The sequence below is a fragment of the Petaurus breviceps genome, unplaced genomic scaffold, assembly GCF_028583685.1.
Source record: "Petaurus breviceps papuanus isolate PSGF00001 unplaced genomic scaffold, PetGlider_PUasm1.0 174, whole genome shotgun sequence".
Classification (NCBI taxonomy): domain Eukaryota; kingdom Metazoa; phylum Chordata; class Mammalia; order Diprotodontia; family Petauridae; genus Petaurus; species Petaurus breviceps.
Window position 1 is genome coordinate 68,357,880 of NW_027185761.1, and position 17,685 is coordinate 68,375,564.

The 17,685-nt window shown below is 43.4% G+C and overlaps 2 protein-coding genes across 2 annotated transcripts in view; one reads left to right on the forward strand and one right to left on the reverse strand.

The window, feature by feature from the left end:
- CACNA1D (calcium voltage-gated channel subunit alpha1 D) overlaps positions 1-17,685 on the reverse strand; it is a 368,515-nt gene that overhangs the window by 145,553 nt on the left and 205,277 nt on the right. The window contains exon 9 of the mRNA XM_069084375.1: positions 11,350-11,519. Within this exon, the coding sequence (XP_068940476.1) occupies positions 11,350-11,519 (170 nt within the window). The remainder of the gene's footprint in view (positions 1-11,349; positions 11,520-17,685) is intronic.
- Positions 1-17,685, forward strand: part of TKT (transketolase) — a 495,005-nt gene that overhangs the window by 36,538 nt on the left and 440,782 nt on the right. The window lies entirely within an intron of this gene.

Sequence of the window (17,685 nt, forward strand, 5' to 3'; positions counted from 1 at the left end):
AGTTTGTGTCATCAGTGAGGGTCAGAAAGCAGAAGAAAGGAGAATGGAAAATATTTAAGATGAAAATAAGTGTGTTACTTATGAGTCAACATGTCTGATGACATGAAACAGGCCCTCCAGCAAGCCCAGTGGGAGGAGTGTGCAGAGAGGGATGTGGGTAGGGAAGGTTGGGCTGAGAAGCCAAAGGGGAAAAGGGATCAGCCTTCCAGGGATGGACAATGGGGTTTGAAGGGGATCCAGAGTCACTGGGATGGGGAAGGCATCTGCCTCCTGGAATCCTTTATTCCTTCCTAATTCATTTCCAGTCACCTTCTCTGTAGAGGTTTTCCGATCCTTCCAGCCACCAGTGCTTTCCCCTCCCCTAGTTACCTTCTCTCTACTTTGTTTTGTACACAGCTATCTAGGTGTATGTTGTCTCTCTTCCATTAGACTCTAAGCTCCTGAATTTGTGTCACCATCTGGATGACGTGAGATGAAGAGGGGACAAGAAGGAGCTCTCGGCAAATGAACTGGACTCTTTCACAAAATATGAGGCAAGGTCCTCCCTGAGAGGGGAGAGAGAGAGAGAGCCAGGGGAAGTTTTCCAGGTTTCCAATTCTAGCACTAGGCCAAGCATACAGTAAACACTGAATAAGTGCTTACTGATTAATTAATAACCAAAGACAGAGGAAGCCAGGAAACCAAACAAACCCATGGATACTTAGCAGTAGTCACTGAAGAGGAGTCAAGAGTCTCACTGCTTTCATACTGGGTGTAGATGATTTTAATTCTTGCTACTTCAAAGTGAGAATCCCTGTCCAAAGACCAAGTAGCCAACACCAGAGGGTAAGAATGAGTCCTATCTTTAGGGGCAATGGGCCTTCCCAGGCCCCTCGCAAGGGAGTATGGCTATTCATGGAGGCCATCTCAGGAGCCTGTCCATTCTGAGGTTCCCTGATTCTCTGACTGCCACTCCAGACCTCACCTGCTATATTATCATATACTGATCGTTACTTTTTGCCGTTATTATCACCTTCATTCCTAAATAGATACTGATACTCAAGAAGCCATACTTTGTAACAAATTGTTAAAAAGAGGGAAAAATATTTCAGCAAAATTAATGAACACAACTGTGTCTGATAATATGTGCAAAATTACACTCTCCTAGTCCCTTCAACTCTGTGAAGGAAAGAATGCTTATTCTCTCAATTCATCTCTGAGGCCAAGCTTAGTCATTGTAATTATGTAACATTCAACTTTGTGGGGGTTTTGTTTTTTTCTTGTATACATTACTGCAGTTCCTAGATATCTGGTTTTCCTGGTTCTACTGACTTCATGCTGAGTTTGTTCATATACATTTTCCAATGTTTTTCTGAACAAATCAATTTCATTATTTCTCACAATGCAGTAATATTCCACTAAAGACATGTAGCTAAGCTAATGTCGCCTCTCCCAAGCTATGGGCATTTATTTTGCTTCAGTTTGTCAGTAAGCACTTATTAAGCATCTACTGTGTGCCAGATCTTGTGTCTGGCATTGGGGATGGGAAGACAAAAATGAAACACTCCTTGCCCTCGAGGAGCTTCTGTGCTCTCAAGGGATAGCCAGCACATAAATCAGTATAGATAAAACAAATACAAGTAAATGGTGGTGGGTATGAGAGCAGATGGGGATAATCAGGTAAGAATTCACACAGGAAATGTTCTTTGAGCAGTTTTGAAGTTGTTTTTGCCATTGCTAAAAATGATCCTTGAATATTTATTTGGGTGCACGGTGGGCTTCTGTTTCTGTCTTTCACCTTCTTGAGGTACACAGCTAGCAGGAGAATCCCTACACTGAAGTACATGACCATTTTAGATACCTTTGGGGCCATAATTCCAAATAACTTTTCAGAATGGCTGCGCCATCAGGAGCTCTGGCGTGTCCATGGCCCCTCCAGCATGGTCGAGTTCCATCTTTGGTCATCTTTGCCAATTTTCTGGGAGTGAGGCCAGACCTTAGAGTTTTTTTGATGTGCATTTTTCTTATTACTGTGATCTGAATCTATCTTTCATATGGTTGTTAAGACTACAATTTTTTGAGAATTATTTATACATTTTCAAAATTCATTGACTAATATCTCTTGGTCTCATATATTTGCACTAATTTTTTATATGTTAGATATCAGACCCTTAACAAAAGCAATTTATGAAAAGATTTCCCCCCAATCAATATTTTATTATCCTAGTTTTTATAATTCTGTATCAAAGCTAAGTTTCATTTCATGTAACTGAAATGATTTCTTTTAAATTTTGTGACAGTCTCGTTTCCTTGTTTGGCACTGGGAAATAAAGCTGAAAAAAGAAAAGATATGAATATAGCAAAGACATTAGAGGAATAGCAGGTGAGATCTCAAGTGGCAGTCAGAGAATGGGCAGGCTCCTGAGCAGAAACACCCTCTGAGATGGGCCTGGGAAGGAGGCCTCTAAAGATAGGATTCATTCTTCAAGTAGAATGTTGACTTGTTGGGTCTTTGGACAGGGATTCTCACTTTTAAGTAGCAATCTCATGAAATTTTTATTTCTGCCTCTATGAATATCAATATAGTATCCTCATTTCTCTCTCTACTGCCCAAAAGTTAGACTCCCATATCTAGACAATGAGCTCATATCTAGATATCTAGGGGAAGGGGCAGCCCTGGGCTGGGAGGGTAACCTTTTGGGGAAGCATTCACAGGTGAGAGGTCTGAATCCTGTGGTGCTCTAGGACTCTACCTAGAAAGTCACTGGCAGGGGGCCCTCTTCCAAGACACAGGATTGTCATACCAGAAGAGGGAGTCCCTTGAAAATCTGACTAAATATCACAAAGAAACTGCTCCTACTTTCTTTAAAATTGTTGACTGAATGCTTCTAATTTTTAACTCATGCCCTGAAATAACTTAATGGTAAAGAGACCAATCTGATAAATCAAATAAAAACAAAAATGTCTTTTCCAGAAAAGAAAGACTACCTAATTAACCACAGCAAGCTCACAAATGACATTTACAAACTCGGCACACCTCCAAAGGGTGAATGCACAAATTAGTGAATTCAGCAAGTACCAAACTTAAGAAGGCAGACAGGCAGCCCTGTCCATCAAGTTCTCCTCCATTCAATGTTGCTTATATGGTAGTGGTGCCCTCCCTTTGTTATGCTGGCAAAGCTTCAGAAATGGGGAGGAGTTCAGAGAAGGCGGTGCCATGCTTTAAAGATGATAAGACTTGCCAAATGAGGCATCCAAAGGTTACACCAAGATTTTAAGCCATGGTGATTAAGAGAATGGTGTTGCCATGGCTGGTGATACAGAAGTTGGGAAGACGGATTAGTTTGAAGTAAAGATAATGTGTTGTTTGCGCCATGTTGAATTTAAGGTGCCTATGAAGCATGCCAGGGAAGCTAGGTGGCGCCACAGTGCAGAGAGTGCTGAGTCAAAAGTCAGCAAGACTTCTGTTTTCCTGAGTTCAAATCTAAGCTCAGACACTAACCAGCTGTGGACCCTGGGCAAGTCACTTCACCCTGTTTGCCTCAGTTCCTCATCTGTAAAATGTGCTGGAGCAGGAAAAAGCCAACTACTCCAGGATCTTTTCCAAGAAAACCCCAAAGGGCCTCATGAAGAATTGAACATGACTGAAACAACGTAGCCCCCACAAATGGCGCATGCCACTCAAAAGCTCCCAAGGGTAGTTGGTGATATGGGGCTAGAACTCAGGAGAGATACAGTGGAGCAAGATCAACAGGCCCAGCCTTTGCAGAGGAGCTGGGGCAGCCGTCAGGGTGAGCGAAAAGAGAAAAGGGGGCCCATAACAGAGCCTTGGGGGGAAGAACCCCCAAAGTGCTTCAGGCTAATCGAGTGTTTATGAATCCAGCAAAACCAGGTGTCTTTGTCCTTTGACTATGACCACTTAGAGAAAGTATCGGTCGTTGGGATTTGCCACAGCAAAGCCACCCTGCTTTTTTTGGTCAGAATTTCAGAATGAGTTTTCTGGTAAAGTATTTCATTGCTTTCAGCTTTTTAAAGTACTAATCATTGACAATGAGAAGAGTTTAAAATAGACTTCCAGGCTTCCAGATTTTAATAGTCCTAGAAAATCTCCATTGTTAACTCCAAAGCAGCTGCGTTTGTCTGAAAAACTGCTCAGAGATTTGGCAGGATTTCTAAAGTAACTTGATGCTCAGCAAAAAGTTAAATAAATTACCCTTAAAATTTCCGAAACCCTTGAGAGTTCACTTGCCTGAGGGAACTTCAGTTATGCCATCGAGTGTATAACACTAGGTTCCTAGTCTGAATTTATATATATATATATATATATATATATATATGACATTTTTACTAGACCATATATATACATGGCCTGTTTAGGGTTGACCTGGAAACCATCACGGTTCAGCTAACTAGATCAGAGATTTTCTCTGTTTTTTTTTTTCCCCCTTCCAGGGAAAGTGTGATGCTTCGTAATATAGGTCAAGGGAAAAAAGGGAATAAAAACCAAACATGCATCTGAGTGGCGACATCTGCTCTGCTAAGGAAAAACGAAATTTGAGTAACTCTGGAAATCCTTGACTTTTGAGCTGCTGTTTGATAGCCAGTACTGATGAACCAGAAACTAATACTGAAAGCCAGAAATCTGTGTCTACAATTTCTGCTAAAAATAATACCATCATCAGGTATGATGTTCTCCAAAATTCAAGGACCTTAGAATCTTCAAATGAAAAGGTGGCCGTAGTTGACCTCAAAAGACTCTTGGCCCAGGACCCTGCTGACTGCCAAGGAGACAGTGACAAACAGTTCAATACAGTGCAAATTAGGCTCAGGGCATCTCCCCAGTACAGCAAAGAGCCTCCAGAGGACATTTTCTCCAGATGAAGCTACTTTATGTCTTCCTGCTATGTCATCTCTCCCATCACCTCTTCTGGTGGCCCTGCCAAGGCGTCATAGAATACTAGCACTTTAGAGTCAGAAGAAACCTAAAAGGTTACCTAACCCCACCTGATGGAAAATTCTCTCTGTCACATCAGTGCTGCCAAACTCAAATAGAAATGGACCACTAATCTGTAAAGGATCCTGACTGCATATTGATGTAATTTTAAATGTAATATTATCTACTTAATTTTAAATTAATTAATTTTAAATGCAACTTTAATATAAAATTGACTTAAATGGAATATTACCTATGTTTAATTATATTTGAATTTTTGTGTTAAATATTGCCCAACCACATTTTCATCTGGCCTGGTTACACTCAGAAGCATGGTGTTCCACGTATTTGTGTTTGACAGCTCTGTTCCTACAACATCCCCAAGAGACTGTCATACAGCCTGACCTAAAAGGGAATCCTCTGACCCCCCGAAGTAGCCACAGTTGGAATTCTGTTTGGAAATGTTTTCTTTGTATCCAGACTAAAGCTGCCTCCTTGAAGTTTCACCTCCTGAAGGCTTCAAGTAAAACAAAGTCAATGTCTCTTCGATGGGATAATCGTCCGGATGTTTCAGGATGGGCGTCATCTCCCTCCTCCCCCCCCCCCCCCCGGTCTTTTGGTTTTTCCAGGCTAACCAACCTGCTTCTTTCCACTGATTTTCACATGGGATGAGCTGGAGGATGGCATTCCTGTGGCCATCATCCTCTGGACGCTCTCCAGCTTCTGTCAGTGTTCCTCCTAAATGATGACCCCCAGCATGTAATCTAACACTAACTGGACTTCTCCCCTGGAAGCTTCCTTCTAAGTGGACAGCATCTGGAACGGTGACTCTTTGGGTCCAGTCATGCTGTAAGTTCCAAATCTAACCAACTGGAAAGAGTCAAAGGATCTGCCCGTGTGACTCTGGGCAAGTCCCTTGTCTCTTCTCACCATTTTCTCATCTGTAAGAGATGGGGCTGGGTTCAACAGTCTCTCAGGTGGCTTCTCACATGCTCCACATGTGCCAATGTGTTTACATATGATCCAAACTAAAATGATAATCCCAAATGAATACGGGAATTACAGAATTGAAGCATTGGAAAGACCCTCAGAAGGCCCCTGGTTCGATGCCTATCTGAACTAGGAACTCTTCTACAACACATTCAATAAGTGACCACCCAATCCAAAGTCAGTTTGAAAATGTCCAATCAATAAATGGGCTCAGTATCCACTGGGCAGCCCACTCTTCTGGGAAAAGCCAGCTATAATTGTCAGGGAGTTTTCCTGATAGCAAACTTTAATCTTCCTTGCTGCTATTTGCACACACCCTTCCCACTTTTACCCTCTGGAGCCAAACACAGCAAATTGAATCCTCCTACAATAAATGGTCCTTTAAACCCTTTATGTCAACAACAACGTTTCCTCTTCTTCTGCCTAAACAACCTTTTCTGCAGTTGTCTCCAATTCTCTTAACTTATTCCTAAATGACATCATTTCTAGTCCTCCCATCATCCTGGTCATCTTCCCCTGGACAAGTTGCCTTGACCAATATCCTTGATAAAACATGGCACAAGGCTCAAATACAATTGTACTGGTGTGGTCTGACCCAGGCACTAGTTAGCACTGTACCCAAATAAAATCAAGTTACCTAGGTGCTCCAAAGTACCTAAATATACACAAAGACAGGAAAAAGGCTTCTGAGCAGTGAGGGTATGCCTGTCAGGGATGGTGTTGTTATTGTCCAGTCCCTTTCAGTCATGCCCAACTCTTCATGACCCCATGTGGGGTGTTCCTTGGCAAAGACAGTGGAGTAGATTGCCATTTCCTTCTCCAGCTCACTTTACAGATAAGGAAACTGAGGCAAGCAGGGTATTGCCCAGGGTCACACAGCTATGAAGTGTCTGATTTGAACTCAGGTCTTCCTCTCCAGGCCTGGTGCTCCATCCATTGCACCACATCTAAAACTTTCTTTGGGAACATTTCCAACAGTCATAATCTAGCTCTGCTGATGCAGAGAAATTTTCACTGTACATCAAAGATTCTGCCCAAGGGACAGGGATAGATTTCAGTGGTCTGTGAACTTTTTTTTTACATTTTGTAACTGTATTTTGATGCATTTTCCTTGGTAACCCTATGCATTTTACTTTATGCCTTTAAAAACCTTATTCTGACAAGAGGTGCCAAGGTTTCACTAGACTGACACAAAAAAGGTCTAGGAACTCCTATCCTCAGCTCTGATCAGGGGACTCCTCTCCACTTCAACTGAGGTATGAGAGGAAAAATCCCAGAAATCAGGATCTCTCTAGAGGTCGCAGCCTTTTGAGATCTCTGTTCAGAGAGGTTTGCCTCCTCATCTAACATGTGCTTATTCTTTTCTTAGAGTCACGTAAATAATTTTATTTTAGGCAGAGTTTAGTAACTGAGTACTTCCTGAAAAGCCTAATCTTCAAGGTTATGAAAATCTGAAGAGTTGCATAATATTTAATGTGTCATGCCACAATAAATCCTATCATCCAACAAAATTAGTTTAATAAAGAAAAAGGGCATGTGAAAAAAAATTTTCTATTTTGGACTCAACATTAAGCCAGTTAATCACTTCAAGCACAAACATCAGTGTAAAGCAGGAAATGTGATATCCCTCTATCTGAGATAGAGTCCTGGTATCTGGAACACCAATTAAAACATTAATTCAGGTGATTTACTGGATTTTTTACAGGCTTTATTTCTTTCCTTCTTTGTGTTATTAAATATGCATTTTTGAGGGTCATCATGGTGCTATATTGTTACTGTTCTCCTTTAAAAGATTTTCAGCTCTCCAGACTCTTACAAAATTCTGGCCCTTCAGATAACTGTGGATAGGAGCTAACTTCAAACTCCACAGCACACACCAGGTCCCTGGCACCAGAATATTTTTAATGAAGTTACACAATGCCAAGATCATCCTCAATGAGCCCAGAGCCCGTGGGAATGCCACAGCCTCAAGAGAGCAGCTCCCATCAATGGCAACTAGGCCACCAAAAAGAGGCATTCTATTTCCTGGTGTCTATGAAACAAGCAAATTGGCGTTCTGGAGAAGGCTGCCCAGGAGGTCCATTAACGTTCATTAATTTCAAAAGGTCAGTAAGAGTGCCCCAAACCAGAAAATGGGGGCACAGGGAAGAGAACCTCAAACCATTACTACAAAGAGAAAATAAATAGACAGGATATTTTACCTAAACATGAAGAACTGCTGGGTATCTATGGGGAGCCTGGCAGGGATTAAATCTGCTTTAGTTTAAACACTAAAGCTTTCTGAAGAACCAGGAGAAAACAGGTTGACTAAAATGACATTAAAAATTTGAGGAACAGAGGCAGCCAGGTGGTACAGTGAATACAGCACCGGCCCTGAAGTCAGAAGGACCTGAGTTCAAATTTGACCTCAGACACTTAACACTTACTAGCCATGTGACCTTGGGCAAGTCACTCAACCCCAATTGCTCGGCCTTCCCCCTCCAAAAAGCAAAAAAAAAAAAATCAAGTAACATTTTATAAATACAGATGCCCTGTTCTTAATTTCTACCATCCAAAGAACACATCAATTTTCTTTGAGTGTAAGTGAATTTTATTTATGAAACCCTGGGCTGATAGGAAACAAATACATTACTCTTTGCTATATGTTCTAGGGCTTCTCTGAATCCCCTGCTGGTTAGTCTCTCCCCCTCAGGGGTCATTTTGCCCAACTACAAGCGGGCACATACCTCTAGGCACAAAAATCCATTTAAGTGTTAGCCTAAGCCAAGCCGAGGTGCCAAGCATATGCCAGACACATGCTTTGCTAGCAGGATGCCAGGACGGTTCCTCACGGGCTTTCCCAGCAGCCCTTACCCTGTATCTTGGGGTGCAGATACAGGCCTAGCCGGCCCTGTTCTCTGTCCTCTTCCTCCTCTCCACCATTCCAAATCAAGGCCCTGCAAGGGACTTGTCAAACCACAAACACACAGTCTCTGATCTGAAAGCACCTCTCCTTTCTGGAGGATTTTCTCCTCTCTCATTCTTCTCCTCTTTTTTTAATCCCTTTATTGACTCTTTTCCAAAATCCTACCCCACCATTTTCCCCACATCTCCCAAATTAATTTCCTCCAAAGAATCTAGGGACTCTCCCACCGTCTTCCCCAGCCCTATATTGTGCTGCAACAATTGGGACTCAGCCATAAGTGAGACACAGAATCACATGAGGTTGGGAAACAGCCCAAAACATAGGTAAATTTTGGTCTATAATTCACCCCATCATTGTTCTCCATGAACACATTTTCTCAAGTCAATCAAGGGCATCAACATAAGGAGAGAAGATTCCATTATGGGGCACTGAAGTAAATGACCTTGACCTTCTGGGGGGCCGACTTCTTTAGCCAGGTTCCCAGACCTCCAATAGACTTAGGTCCTGAAAGTATGCCTTCTGTCCTTGCTGCCAAGCACACAGATTACAAATGTCTCAGCCACACTTCTCCAGGCCTTTCATCAGGAAGGAGAAAAGCCTGTCTACTGGAAATGCACAGCACTGTTTCTGTGGTCAAGAAATATCTGGGCTGACAACAGTGACTAATTTACATTGGTTGAATCATCATCAGCCCTGGTTCACTCTTCTAAGGGGCAGCTGGGTAGCAAAGTGGGTAGAGCACTGGGCCTGGAATTGGAAAGATCGGAATTTGAAATCCAACCTCAGACACTTACTAGCTATGTGACCCTAGGCTAGTCATTTACCCTCAGTGGGCTTCAGTCTGCCCACCTGTAAAAATGAGGCAACACTCACCTCCCAGGGTTGTTGTGAGATGATGAGATAATAACTGTCAAGTGCTTGGCTCAGTGGAAACACTTTATATAAATGTTAGCCATCATTAGTCCAGGGATGCTGGGCATCAAAACCTAAGACCCCTGCTAGGCTGAGTCCTGATGTCTGTACCATTCCTTCTTTCTCCTTTGCCTAAATCAATGGCCACTGGCGGATTAGAGGAGATTTCTTAGCCTCTACTGGGCTACATCCCAGCCTCTTTCATGAGCACATCCTGGGGCCTCCCAACAGAGGCAGGGGCTATTTCCCTATGTCTTTATGTGCCATGGGTCCAGCCCCCAGCACACAGAAGGTGCTTCATAAATGTCTGTGGGCTGACTCAGAACTTGCCTCCCACCCAAATTGCCTTCTCCCAGGCTACAGGGAGCAACTACAAGAAGGAACCAGATCAAGGTTCAGCTCTTGCCTCTAACTCTTATGTGAGTATTTCCCAAGTTCCAGCTCCGGCCTCAGCCCGGGGGACACAGGAACAAAAGGTCAGCTGTACCATCCTCCTCTCAAGGAGCTCATAAGTCAGGCCTGGGGCCCAGGATAGGGTGGCAAGGCCTGAGGGGCATTCATTTCATCAGAAAAACTACAGCTGGTGACCTAGGTGGCATCATAGTGCACAGAAAGCCAGGCATGGAGTCAGACTCATCCTCCTGAGTTCAAATCCAGCCTCAGACACTCACTAGCTGCGTGACCTTGAGCAACTGACCTGTTTGCCTCAGTTTCCTCATTTTCAAAATGAGATGGAGAAGGAAATGGCAAATCACTCCAGTATCTTTGTCAGGAAAACCCCAAAACAAGTCACAGAGTGGACATGACTGAAAACAACAGCAACAACACGGCTCAGCCAGGTAAAGTCACATCACTCACTGCCACAGAGGGTGCCCAGAGAGCCCTCCTCACAAGGTGATCATGAGCCTCCAATGGAATCAGCCGTGTTCAGTGCTTTGTAGCCTCAGAGCACATACAAAAATCAACACTGTCCTCATGACTCCCCCAAGGCCTCCTGGCAAACTAGAAGCAGCGCTGCCCGAGGGTGGAAGCACTTGCCTCCTACTGCACAGAAGCACCCTGACCTCACACCTGGAGGGAGCCATCTTTGTCCCAGGTGGCCCCCGCTGGCTGTATCCACCCAAAGGGCTGTTCAGACTAGCCACAGCAATGATTCTGCCAGACCTCCTGACAGGGTGGAAAGAGGAAAGGCTGAGCTTAGTCACCAAGACAGATGTGCCTTTGGTACATCCCAGACATCCCTCAGAAACAACATCACATAAAAATAAAAATAACTTCTTACAGGGTACATATAAATCCTTATAATTGCTGAAGTGCTTTTGCATGCATTATCTGATAATACATCTCCCCAAACTGAAATTCAAAACAAAGGGAGTTCAAAATGTAGGACCAGAGTGAATACTGTCCTTTGTGAAATGAAGGAAGAGAAAGGGCCCCCTGAGGGGTAACATACAGACAGTATACATCTGCGTTACCGGTGAGGAAAACCACACATGCGTGTGCGTGCACACCTGTGTGTGCATGTGCGTGTATGCATGTCTGTGTGCGCGCTTACACGCCTCTTCAGTGTGCCAAGCCTCCTACTGGATTCAGCCTCTTGGAGGGGGGGAGCAGGGAGGTCGGTACTCACTGCTTCGCTTGTTTTCATCTCCCCCTTCATCCTCGTTCTCGGGGTCGATGTCTTCTGCTTGAGTTATCCAATCCAAGTAGCCTTTCAAATCCTCTTCAAGTTGCTGCTTCTCACGGAGTTTCTGGAAGTCCCCCCGGGCTTTGGCCTTCTCTCTTTCCTTTGAAAACTCTCTGGGACACAAAGAGAAGAGTCATCAATCAGGGCATGTTTGGAATCACACATCAGAGAACATCAGGACACACACAACACTGCAGAGTGGAGCAGGTGCAAGAGCACTGGAGACGGTGCTGATCTCTTCACGTTAAAGAGAAGCAGCGACAGCAGCGCACGACAAAGCACACATGCCTCATTTCTCACATGTCTACGATGCCATGTCGAAGGGCCCCAGGCGCTCTCCCTCCTCTTCCCCTGGAGCCTCCCCATTATCTCAGAGCTTGTCAGGGGAAGAAGACTCTGCAGAGAAAGGTCCTCAGATGCCGTGGAGACTCAGTGACTGCCCTGTCAGAGGCAAGGCAATCTGGGAGTTGGCTCTGCCTCGGGACTTTATAACAGGGAAACCAATTCCTGGAACTCCCACCAGCAAAAAGGCAGCTCCCTGAGTGCCCACGGGCAGTGAGAGGCCAGGAGAGACTCTCTTCATGCCAAACAAGCCCTCCTAGGTTAGGGGACAATCTACTTATATGTCTTTTTGGGCCATACACTGTCGTGGCACACTGCTTCACAGTGGAGCTGCTGATTTTGACTACCATGTGGTGCCAACTTTCAATTTCGTGAGGATCTCTGTGTGTAAAATTCTGCATTTGCCTAGGCAAATCAAGAGTAAGGTGAATAATTACCCAGTTTTCATCCTCAAGCAGTCATCTGTACTGCCAACCAGGATGTTCTACAGGAGCCGTGAGACAGGATCCTGCATTTAGTGCCCACAATGTTCTAAGTTTGGCCTTCTCCTCAGGGAGCTTCAAGACAGACTGACACCACGGTGGTGGTGAGCTCTCTACTTCCTGTCCTTCCTCAAGTCAGTCAAATATTTCTGACATCCTAGGTACCCAACACTGAAAAAAATGGCTGAGAAGCAAAAACAACCCTCCAGAAAAAAAAAAAAAACTGATTAACTAGTTGAGCTCCCAGACTCAAAAACTGCTGCTACGCAGCGCTGGCAGCGGCCTTCTAAGCACACCCAGGAACGAGGCCCGTGGTGATGAGAAGAAATAACCTGACTGGAATCCTGGCCAAAAAATGAACCCAGTGAGAAGTGCAAGAGTCACTGGCCCCTCTGCTCCTGCCTGGTAACCCAGGCCAGCCTGGGCATTCCCTGAAATTCCTGCATTTGCCTCTGTAAAGACCTTTCTTTCATGTGAATACCTCCATCCCATCTTCCAGTGATGGCAAGTCCATTTCATGACCATGAAAAGATGGTAAACTGGACAAATGAGATTGCCTCCTAGAAACACTCAGCAAGACTCAAAGTTCTGCTTCCAGCAAACCAGGAGTAACCAAGACACAAACTGACACCTCTGGAGAAATGATACCTCCCTCTAGGATCTCAGGGTAAGGGATCTTCTCAGTTGTGTGAAGTCTAGTCTTAACTGTCCCAACAAACAAGAAAGGCTCATGATAGCTAGGGTTTACAGAGTCTTCTATGGGCAGCTAGGTGGCATGGGATAGAGTGCTGGCCCTGGTCTCAGGAAGCCTCATCTTCCCAAGACACTTACTAGATGTGTGACCCTGGGCAAGTCACTTAATACCCTGTTCACCTTAGTAAAATGAGTTGGAAAAGGAAATAGCAAATCCCTCCAGTATCTTTAGCAAGAAAACCCCAAATGGTCACAAGTCAGATGCAACTGAAATAATTCAATAACCATAGCAACATAGAGTCTTCTGGCTTCTTGAGAGCTGGCCAAAAAAAAAAAAAAGACCAAGCCTTCCATTAATTAACCGAAATATTCGCCCAAAGAAACCACTCAAAATGCCAATCATTCACATTCCTGAGCAACAATACAAAGATTCCTAGCCAAGTGTCAAAAACAGAAACAGCCCAGTGTATAGTTTATCTCCCTGCCCCCTAAAAAAAAATCATGTCTGGAACAACTAAATGATTCTTCAATCCTCTGCTTAGTCACCAGAAGATATCACTGTAGAATCTCTGGACCATCAAAAGAGGATCTAAAATTTGAATCTCTACGCAAGACCTGGAGAGTTTTATGCTATAGTTAGTACCTGATCTAATTTTGTTATGACTAATAAACTGTGCTAAAAACAGAAAAATAGTCACCTTGTTGAAAGAGGCTTATAAAGAAAACTTTCACCTCCCATATTATCCTTTCCAGACAAAATGCAGAACACCTTCCCCCTTGCACCCCTCCTCCCTGCCCCAATGCAAGGGGCTGGTGATTATTGTGGAAGGTTCTAGTTCTAATGATGGCAAAGTAAAGGAAAACATGAAAGCCAACTACAGCACACGTTTCCGTAAAACACAAGGCATTACAAACAATTCATTTCACACTGGTGCACAGTCCCTTAAAATTCATTCTGACACATTCAAAAGGCAAAGTTCACATTTAGGAGATGGGCTATCCTAGACATATATCTATATATCTATATATATATATATATATATATATATATATATGCACACATATGTGGGACAGGAGAAAGGAGACTCAATAGCATATTCCTCTGTCCTTTTATGTCCCCTGAATGTAGCTTATAATGTGATATGGTTTCTGGCCACTCTAGTGTGTGTATGGGGGTGGGGGAGAGGGCTCTTAACCTGGCATTTGTGAATTCTCAGAAAATATTTTGATAACTATATTTCAATATAATTGATTTCCTTTGTAGTTCCTATGTATTTTATTTAGTGCATTTAAAGATACTGTTCTGAGAAGGGGGATCTCAGAATAAAAGACTTTACAAATCACAGGAATCTGGGACATCGAAGAGTTTAAGATCCTCTACTTTAAAGAGTATGAAAAAATAATAAATAAGAAAGGAAATTGCCAGAGTTTGATCAACCATAAAAGAGTAAAAATGTAGGGAGCACAGTAGCACTAGATGCATTTTAAGCTGCCACGGTCCTATTAGAGCTGGAAGGCTCACAGAACAAAGGACTCCTACTGTTGGAAGTATTTTGAGAGGTCAACTAATCCACTCACCTGTCTGTGATCAGGGAAATTCCTAATCTACCCCATGCAGGGAAAACAAATCCTGTCAGTGAAGTGAGACACTACCATGTTAAACTTGGGGTCTTAAGGGCCAGGTTTGCTCTAACCTAATCACTGCCCTACAGCCCAAGTGCATTTCCTCCTGACTTCTATATGGAAGAGCAGCCAGACCATTCCTAGTACTTCAGATGGAACCCAAAAGAACATCAGAGGGAATTGATCTCATTTCACTTACACCAGAAAAACAAGCTGTAGCTCCTGCTTAGCATCAAAGATCTTTGCTCACTGCCCACCGTTAAATGAATCACTACTTGGGGCTTAAAAAGAAACCCAACACTCTTTTTAATAAGTAAACATATGTTTGATTTCAAGCACTACTTATCTTAGTGAACCTAATGCAATTCTATAAAAAGAGCATCCTTCACAAGACCATTCTTTTCATCCTGAAGAGTCTTGGTGGCTGCTTTAACTCTCAACATTGGAGCCAACTCCTCCCATTCGTTTCTCCTCTCTCATGCCCTATTCCTTTTGAGAGATCTGGCAGGTTCGTATTTTAGACCCTATCAAAGGAGACTGAGTTAGCACCAAAGAACTTTAAGGGGCCTGAGGTCACAGTCTCAAGGATAACATTATTATATTGACATTCTTTTTAAAAACGACTTCAGATAGATATTGATGACAAGAGAAGGAATTTTAACAAAGAAAACCAACCTACAATGTAGAAATCTAGCTGATTTAAACCTCAGCATGTTCTTATTCTTATCATCCATTCCCTTTGTTCCATTTGACAGCACTCCAAACGCATGTCCATTTTCTCTCCAGCCAAGATGCAGGGCTCCAGAAGCTCACTGAGACGCTGGGCACAACCTCTTCAACTGATCTCCTCATCTCCAGTGGGGAGACTCAAACCCATCCTACCTACGGCTGCCGAAATATATCCTTAAAACTCTGTCATTATCATGTTATTCTCCTGCCCAAGAATTTAGATGACTCCCTACTGGTTAAAATATCAAATCCAGAATTTTTTCTGGTGTTCAGAGATCAGCATAATTTGGCCCCACTCTGTTCAATGTTATTCCCTACTCCTCCCTCCCATCTAATGTAATCAGCACTTCTCACGCCTACTTCCTAAAGATATACCTATCTTACAGCCAGCTCTGCTATAAACTCTGGAACCCCACTCCACTGTTAATAACATCTACTATACCTTCAAGCTTTTCAACCAACTTGTCTGTGCTTTAAGCAAAACCCAGCTCTCCCTAGGGACCCTCAAATCCCTTGAAAACTCTACTGGAGGGCACTCTCACTTTTCTTAGTTCAATGGGCAAGTAGGGGTGACATACTGCCACTTCTAGATCATTCTTCCATCACCATCTCTCGATGACCTTTCCTCCTGGAGGTCATGAAATCTGTGTGGACAAACCATTCTTCCTATCCTTTTTGCTGTTACCTACTGATCATTTTCTGTTTCTCCCTTTGTAAAATGGAGGTCCCTATTTAATAAGATGATTGTGAGTGACAGGTCCTGTTCTTGGCTTCCTGTGTCATCTCTCCCCAGATGACAATCCCTTAATCTCTATCTCCAGCCCAAACTCTCCACAGAACTCCAGCTTTGCAAATGCCTGTTATATTTCATTTTCTAGATGTCATACCAGCACCTCAAACTTGGTCAGTTCAACACTGCATTCATAGTCTTTCCACATAACTCAGTCATCCTCTGTACTTCCACATTTCTTTAGCAGTGGTCACCATTCAGTCTCCTTTAACTTCTGCTTCTCCCCTAACCCCTCTAGCCAATTACTTACTAAGGCCTATCAATTTTCTTCCTTCCATCTCTCATATCCTTCCTCTCCTCTTCCCTCATGCCATGACCCCTAGCTCAGGACCTCAAAATCTCTTCCCTGGACCATTGTAATAGCCTAAAAGGTTTCCCTGTTCTACAGCTCTTTAATCAGCAGTGCCCTCCCCCCATTCCTTCACCCAGATGCCAAATTAATCTGAAAGCACAGAGATTACTCTATTATCCCCCTGCTCTCTCTCCATTCTTACTAGGAAAAAATATGGAGCCTGTGGCTGGGTCTTCAGAGTGCTCTAATCTGCCTTTCAGGAATTACTTCCTACAATTCTTCTCCATACACTTTCCATTCTAGGTATACACTTTCTCTGGGAAAACTTCCTAACAAGGAGATCTACCCCAAAGTGATGGGGGGGGGGTGTTCCTCCTTGGAAGTCTTAAAGCAGAGGCTGGGCACCCCCTTGTCAGGGACACTACAGCAGGGCTTCCTTCAGTTTGAATGATTCTCACAGTGTGATCGAGGGATCCCAGGGGATTCCTAACATCCTTTCAAGGGGTTTGTATGGTAAAAACTATTCTCAAAATAATATTAAAATGATTTTATTTCTAATATGTATTGGTAGATACAACCAACACAAAAAAAATTCTAAGGGGAGAGGCACATGTCTTCAAAAAATTTTAATAATGTAAAGGGGTGCTGAAACCAAAAAGTTTGAGAACTGGAGCTGACCTTTTAATTCCTTAACTTTCTCAACACAATGACTTCTTCCCTTGAGCCCACTGCTTCAGTCACCCACCCAAGCACCTTCAGTCTCCTTTTTGTCAGTGGCTCTTCCTACGTGCTTACAAAGATGTTGAGGTTCACCCCATCCTAAAAAACAAACTAACTTCCCCTTCCCTTAGTCTTCTATCCTAACCAGTTCTGGTCCCATTTCTCTCCTCCCTTTCACTATTAATCTTGATAAAAGTTACACCCGGCGCTTCCCTTCCTCACCATTCACTGTCTCTCAAATGCTCACACTTAGGTTTCCACCTCCATCACTAGCTAAGGTCATCTTCATTCATCTCAATGGCCTTTCTTACAGCTATCATTCCTCGCTATTTTTAACAAAGCTGTCCACTCCCTCCCCTGTCCTGCTACCTCTATAACGGTCTCGCTTCTGTCTCCTTTCCTGGCAACTTGGTTGTTTTCCTGATTTCTTAAAATGGGTTTTCCCAAAGAACTTGTCCTCCAGTCTTTTGTCATCCCTTCTGAGGATGGCAGCATGACAGATACACTAAATCAGGGCAGGGGAACCTGTGGCCTCAAGGCTCCATGTGACCTTCCGATCCTTGAGTGCAGTCTTTTGACTGAGTCCTAGTTTTACAGAAAAAAATCTT